We start from the raw sequence: 6,565 nt of genomic DNA on the forward strand, positions 1-6,565 counted from the left end.
AAACAGGATACTGATATCCTGTCATTAAACCTCCTGGGGTGGCTGGAGAGGAGGCTCACAGTGGGCTTGGAGCCCCATTAATCTATTCCTGGCCTTTCTTTCTCTTTCCTTCTATACTCCTCTTTTCTCCAATTCTGTACCATATTCTGGTCACTGAGTATGTAGCAAGGACTGGGGATGGGAGGCCTATTGAGAGCCTACTGCAATAGTCCAGGCATCAGATATCAGGTCCAGGTGGAGCTGCCAGAGGGATGTCAAGGTCTTCAACTCTTCCAAATAGACTAGACCAGAGACACTCCTTCTCTACCAGCAGGTTGGTCACAATGCATTTTGACATTTTGTTTGATCCTCTCACAGGATGAGCAAGTTCACTACCTTCCAGGACAGTTGATTCTATCTGTGGACTGCCCTCTCTAATGTCAGCTGGTTGTATTACATTGGATCTTGTCTCCCTAGTGTAACTCCCAACTATACTTCTTAAGACCACCCTGGACAAGTCTTATCTGTCTTCCACATGAAAACCTTTCAGAGAGTTGGCCCTCAGCTTCCAGAATGCCCTTCACCTTTTATTCCACATGGTAAACATACCCAGTTGCTCCAACACTTCCTCATATGATATGGTTTCCAGACTCTTCTTTATAACCTATTTCAACAGATCCACACTCCCTTTAAAATGTGGACCCACCATTGAAAAAGATGCCCTACATGAAGTCTGGCTACCCCAGACACATTCCATGACACCTTGTGTCATCTGTTAATCCTTTCTCAATGATGTCACCTCAATGATGACTTTTTAGAAAGTTTACTTACACTGATCCACTTTCGGCCCTCAGTTATTGCCCAATGGACTGCTACTCCACCTAAACTGTTGTGGTTGGCTTTTTGAATCCAAGGAAGGGACAGAGGATTTTAGCTCTACGCTATAACATTTCTTTTCTTGACATTAGTTTCTTGTTCTACCATTTGAGACTTGAAATTCTACTTTCAACCACTGGATCAGATTGTCTTCCTCACCATCTACATGAGAGGCTGTGAAGGAAGAACCCATGAGACCGACTGGTCCATGGGAAGGTGATCTTGAAATTTCTGGTGGTCACAAGTAAAAGATCTGTATACAACTCATTCTTACCTCCTTCCCTTCCATTGTACTTTTCCTGAAGCTGCCTATCATGACTTGAGCACTTAGTCCCGTTGCTGTTGCCTCCTCAGAGACCTTGCAATATCACCTCTTTCTCTCTCTCTTTTGGCTTCCCCCCTCCCCCGTGTATATATCTTTAAAAAACAGCAACACAAATAAAACACTCTTTCCACCTTTTGTCCATCCCAATCTTAGATATCTCTTCATTACTCCACTTTACAGACCAGTTCACTCTTCAAAACCCACTGGTGTCTGATTTTTACTTTCATCACTTCACCAAAATTTCCCACTTTCAAGCCAAGAATAATTTCCACATTATTATATTTTTAAAGTTTTATTCCTCCTGCTCTCTCTGTAGTGTCTGGCACCATAGGCCCTTTTGGAGATGTTAGCTTCCTTGGTTGGTGGAACCAAGTTCCCTGCCTCCCTGATGCTCTTGCTCAAGCCCCAGCTCTTCTACTGCTGATCTCTCTTGTGTTCATGCCCCAGGCTGCAGATTTTGATTCTTTGCTCTTTCTCTAGACTATCCTGGTTAGTTCTCATCCATTATGTACCTTGATTACCTCCCCAATTTTTATCTTCCACTTAGATATCCTTCCTGAGTTTGAAGGCTATCTGACCTATTCTTTGATAGTCAGATCCTCAAGGATGCCTCATGTTCCAAGCTCTATGTCTGTAACAGAGTTAATCATTACCTTCCAGTCATTTCCTGCCTCACGCCATCTCTCCCTCCTCCACCTCCACCCAGGTTTTGTCTTGTAATGGTTCCCAAACCTGAAACCTCAAGCTCATCTTTGTCCCCTCCCTCTTTCTCATCTTATGTACCCCTCAGTTACCAAGTTCTGTTGATTCAATTTCCCACACCTCTCTCTAATATCTCTTCTCTTCTTTATTGCCTATAATGCTATACTGCTTCTGCCTTTTTCCCATACCCCTCAAATGGTCTTCCTCCAATGCCTTCTTCTAACTTCCACCCAAGTAGTGACATTTCTAAAACTTAAGCCTCAATGAATTACTTTTCTGCTTAAAACTTATCTCCAAATTGTCATGGCCTAAGTGATCAACTCCATGCTCCTTATTAAAGTACACAATACCCTTTTCTTTTCCCTCTTGCCCTGTGAAGACTATCCTACCCTCAGATTTTATGTCTTGTGCTCCATGGTTGTACAAAACTCTCCCTTAGTTATGGTCCTTTGCACCTGCAACTCCATCTTCTTGCAAAACTCTTCCTTAGGATCTTTGCTTAGCTAATTTTTGCTCAGCTTTTAAGTTTCACATTATGTGTTCTCTTCTTGGAGAAGTCTAGCTCCCAAAGGCTACCTAGGTGCTTCTTTAAGGAAGCACAGCCTATCCAGGCTCCTGTGACACTCTGTACTTACTCCCATCAGCACTTATCATTTGACTGTCATTTATTGTTTACCTGTCTCCTTCCTGTGCATGCATTTTGAGGGCAGAGATTTTTATTACTGTATCCCTGGTGCTTAGCACAGAGCTTTGACTGCTAGCCATATTTCCGTCATAGTGCTAAGCACATTGGGATGTGGTTTGTGCCTCTACTCTTCTATCTCTCTAACCAGACTGTAAGCTCCTTGAGAATTAGGAATATAACTTATTTGTCCTTGTCTCCTCAGCTCTTAGAATAGAGCCTGATAGGTAGTAGGTGCTCAATCAGTGTTTGTTGACCATTTGATGAATGATACCATGAGGAAGGGGATTTGATGGGAACTAACATTACTGAGCTCCTGCTATGTGCTAATCACAGAGCTAAGCACTTCACACCTATTATGTATTACTTCTCATGACATCTCTTCTGGTAAATTTTATGTAGATTTTACAGAAAAGGAAATGGGGCTCAAGGAGATTAAATTACTTGAGCAGAAGCACAGTTGAAGCATCAAGAACTTGAAGTCTAGTCTTCTGATTCCAAATCCCATGCTCCACTAGAACACACCACCTCCTATGGCATCACAAACAAGGAATCAGCCCTAAGTTTTAAGATATAAACTAAATTCATGCAGCCTTTAAATGGGTCTCCCCTCCTGTCATAAATCTCAGCTGCAAAAAGGAAAGGACTCCAAGGGATATATTACCATTGGGAGGGTATTCCTACCAGGTTGGAGGGATTAAGAGATGCCAAAGCTGCCTTTAAGCAAAAAAAGATAGCTATTATTCTACCTCTATTATAGTTTTAGGGTGAAGCAGGAAGACCCTTCCCTTCATTTGTGGGTAAGGCCAGGATGAAGCAGAGTGGTGAAAAATTTGTCTAAAATAAAATTGGATGTGAGGAAGCTTCCAGAGGCCCAAAAGATTCAAGAAACACAGACCTGAATAAGATTTTTCTAAACATTTTAATGTTTCTGGAGTCATATATCTTTCTCACATTTCTGACTCACCTCCTCTATACTGTAACGATCAGAAGGTTAAAGCACCAAAGGAAAGGGTTCTGAGTGTTTGTTTTTCAAGGAGAGGGATGGGAGAGCTTCAGATCATTACCCGACTCTATAGCCAGGACTAGGGGAGAAGAGCCCCCAAGCAATGCATTATGTGATTGTAGGTCCTGAAAGACAAGAAAACAGGTGGCCTTGCTGGGGCTGATAGAATAAAATGAGACCCTGGTGGTCTTGAAAAAAGATTTGGGCCTGAGAAACAGAAAATTCCATGAAGGTTTCCCTCCCCTCCCCAAATTTGGCCTCACTCTGACTAGACCTCAGTCTTTGAACTTCTATTAGTCCCAAATAGTATCCAAATAAACACCAGCTGCCAGCAACTGAATGGTCATTGTACCTGAATGTGCATCCTAAGCTGGGCCACTAGTCAGTTCATTTCTCTTTCTGCAGATGAAGGAGAATGCAGAACTTTCCCTGGGACAACCACAGCTCTGTGTCTGAATTCATCCTTCTGGGCTTCTCCAGGGATTCCCAAATTAATACAATCCTCTTCAACATCTTCCTCTTTCTCTACCTCTCTACACTTGTGGGCAATGGACTCATTGTCACCTTGATTCACTTGGACTCCCGCCTCCACACACCCATGTACTTCTTCCTCAGTGTCCTCTCCATTCTGGACATGAGCTATGTCACCACTACTGTGCCCCAGATGTTGGTGCATCTGATCTGCCAGAAGAAAACTATCTCCTATGTTGGGTGTGTGGCCCAGATGTACATCTTTCTGGTGTTGGGCATCACTGAGGGCTGGCTGTTCTCTGTTATGGCCTATGATAGATATGTGGCCATCTGTTATCCACTCAGATACAAGGTTATCATGACCCCATGGCTGTGTGGGGCAATGGCCATCTTTTGTGGACTGTGGGGTATCAGCTGTTCCTTAGTCTACACTGTCTTCACAATGCGCTTGCCCTACTGTGGCCCCAATGAAATCAATCACTTCTTCTGTGAGGTCCCTGCTGTTCTGAAGCTGGCCTGTGCAGACACATCCCTCAATGACCAAGTAGATTTTATCCTGGGCTTCATCCTTCTCCTGGTACCCCTCTCTTTCATTCTGGCCTCTTATGTCCGCATCTTTGCCACAATCTTGAAGATCCGCTCAGCTCAGGGTCGACTCAAGGCCTTCTCCACCTGTGCCTCCCACATCACTGTGGTCACCATGTTCTGTGGACCTGCCATGTTTATGTACATGAACCCCGGGGCCAATGCCTCCCCAGAGCGGGACAAGAAACTGGCTCTGTTCTACAATATTATCTCTGCCTTTCTCAATCCCATCATCTATAGCCTTAGAAACAAAGATGTGAAGAGGGCTTTCCTCAAGTTAACAGGTTCAAGCAAGGCCTCTGAGTGAGGCCATTGGAGCACAGAAGGCTACAACCAGACCTGAAACCACATGTTCCACCCTATTCCCTCCCATCACCCTATGGATAGGCATGAATCACTGACTGAGAGTTATGGGAGATAATATGTAAGGTTGGTGCCTGGGTGGGAGCTGTTGATGGTTCCAGCAGGTGAGCTATCCTCAAACATCAAGAGACCCAACTGTAGATAGGGTGCCAAGTCAGGACCTATGTCTGATTTATGTGTTTCCCAGGGCTCAGCAAAGGGTCTGGCACAAAGTATCATTAACATTTGATGATTGAATGAATGAGCTCATGAAGATTGCGCCTATTAAATCAACTCAGGATGGCCAGGACACAAAGACTGACAGGACCCATATGAGTGACTTTATTTTATCTCAATCAGGAGTACAAATAGATCTAAAGAAACATAGTCTCAAGAGAAAGGAAAAGTGACCTTAGAAACAGGATTCAGGAATTGGTCATTGTCTATCCAGTACTTTCATGGGAGTGTGGGTCCCAGGGTACAGAGCGAGCCCCTGCTGTGGTGAAGAGATATTTTGAGGGTCTCTTGATGTACAGATGAAACATCACCCAAACCATACCATACTGGGGCAGAGCTCATACTTTGCAGCAAACCATCACCTTGTAGGATTGTTGTGAGAAGTTAATGTAGGTAAAGTTCTCAAAACAGTGCTTGATGCATTGCATGCTTTACATAAACACTGCCATTCTTCTTGTCATGCTCTACTTCTTTTTCCTAATACCACCATTACCAAGCAAACTATTGAGATCATTTCAGCTTCAAAAGAGGGGCCATTCTGCTCTCTGGAAAGGGATAGCTAACATTATAAATGAAGATGTTGGCATTTGTTTATACCTCATTCTAGTGTGGATTTAGTGAATTTGAGTCTGTCACCAAGAAACCTATGAACTCTGAACTGGCAAAACTGTAGAAAAATTATGACACCCTTTCAAGGTACCAAATGAAGAGGCCCTGATTACAAACAGCCAGAACTCCTCAGATACTTTCAGTGATATTCTCACATGATAGAGCTTTTTAAATAAACATTTGTTCAAATCTAAACTGAGTAATAACGTGTTACTAGAGTACTTGATTCAAAAAGATACTGACAGGTATAGCAGGATATAGTGATCAGAGTAGGGCTGACTTCTCTTACCAGTGCCAGACCCCTTCACCCATACCCGTGGCTCCCTAGAGTCCCCAGCACCTTGGAAGAGGCACAGAAAAGTTGCTCCACAGAATCTCAGAAATTGTACTGACCACACAGTGCCTATCATACAAAAAAAAGGCAGACAATACTTCAGTGCCAAGAAACGTAAGCAACACTCCAGTGAAGCTGGAATCAGAGGGGTAAGCTCTCACACAGAGCCCCTCACAACCTTCACAAAATCTCCTCCAAATTTTGCCTTCACTCTTTCTACCACCAGGGAACAAAAGGGGAAAAGAGGCAGGAGTTCCTGGCATTTATTTTATCCTTGTCATGATTCTGAATTCCCACAGTCCATTGAACTATCCCAGCCTTTTCTGTTTCAAATTTGACTTTGAATTTGAAATTCTAAATCGCCTAATGGATACAAGTGATAGGCATTCAATGAGATGATGCCATGGAAAAATATTG

The 6,565-nt window shown here is 43.3% G+C and overlaps 1 protein-coding gene across 1 annotated transcript; it reads left to right on the top strand.

Moving 5' to 3' along the window:
• Positions 1 to 3,958: 3,958 nt before the first annotated feature.
• On the top strand, positions 3,959 to 4,933 carry LOC132672266 (putative olfactory receptor 2B3). The gene has a single exon (XM_060624098.3). The coding sequence runs from the start codon at positions 3,986 to 3,988 to the stop codon at positions 4,931 to 4,933; it is 948 nt and encodes a 315-aa protein (XP_060480081.1). The 5' UTR covers positions 3,959 to 3,985.
• The last annotated feature ends 1,632 nt before the right edge of the window (positions 4,934 to 6,565 follow it).

This window comes from Panthera onca, chromosome C1, assembly GCF_046562875.1.
Source record: "Panthera onca isolate mPanOnc1 chromosome C1, mPanOnc1 haplotype 2, whole genome shotgun sequence".
NCBI classification, from domain to species: Eukaryota; Metazoa; Chordata; class Mammalia; order Carnivora; family Felidae; genus Panthera; species Panthera onca.

Bases quoted from the DNA above. Each gene is read 5' to 3' on its own strand.
- LOC132672266 (XM_060624098.3), top strand. From the start codon at position 3,986: ATGCAGAACTTTCCCTGGGACAACCACAGCTCTGTGTCTGAATTCATC.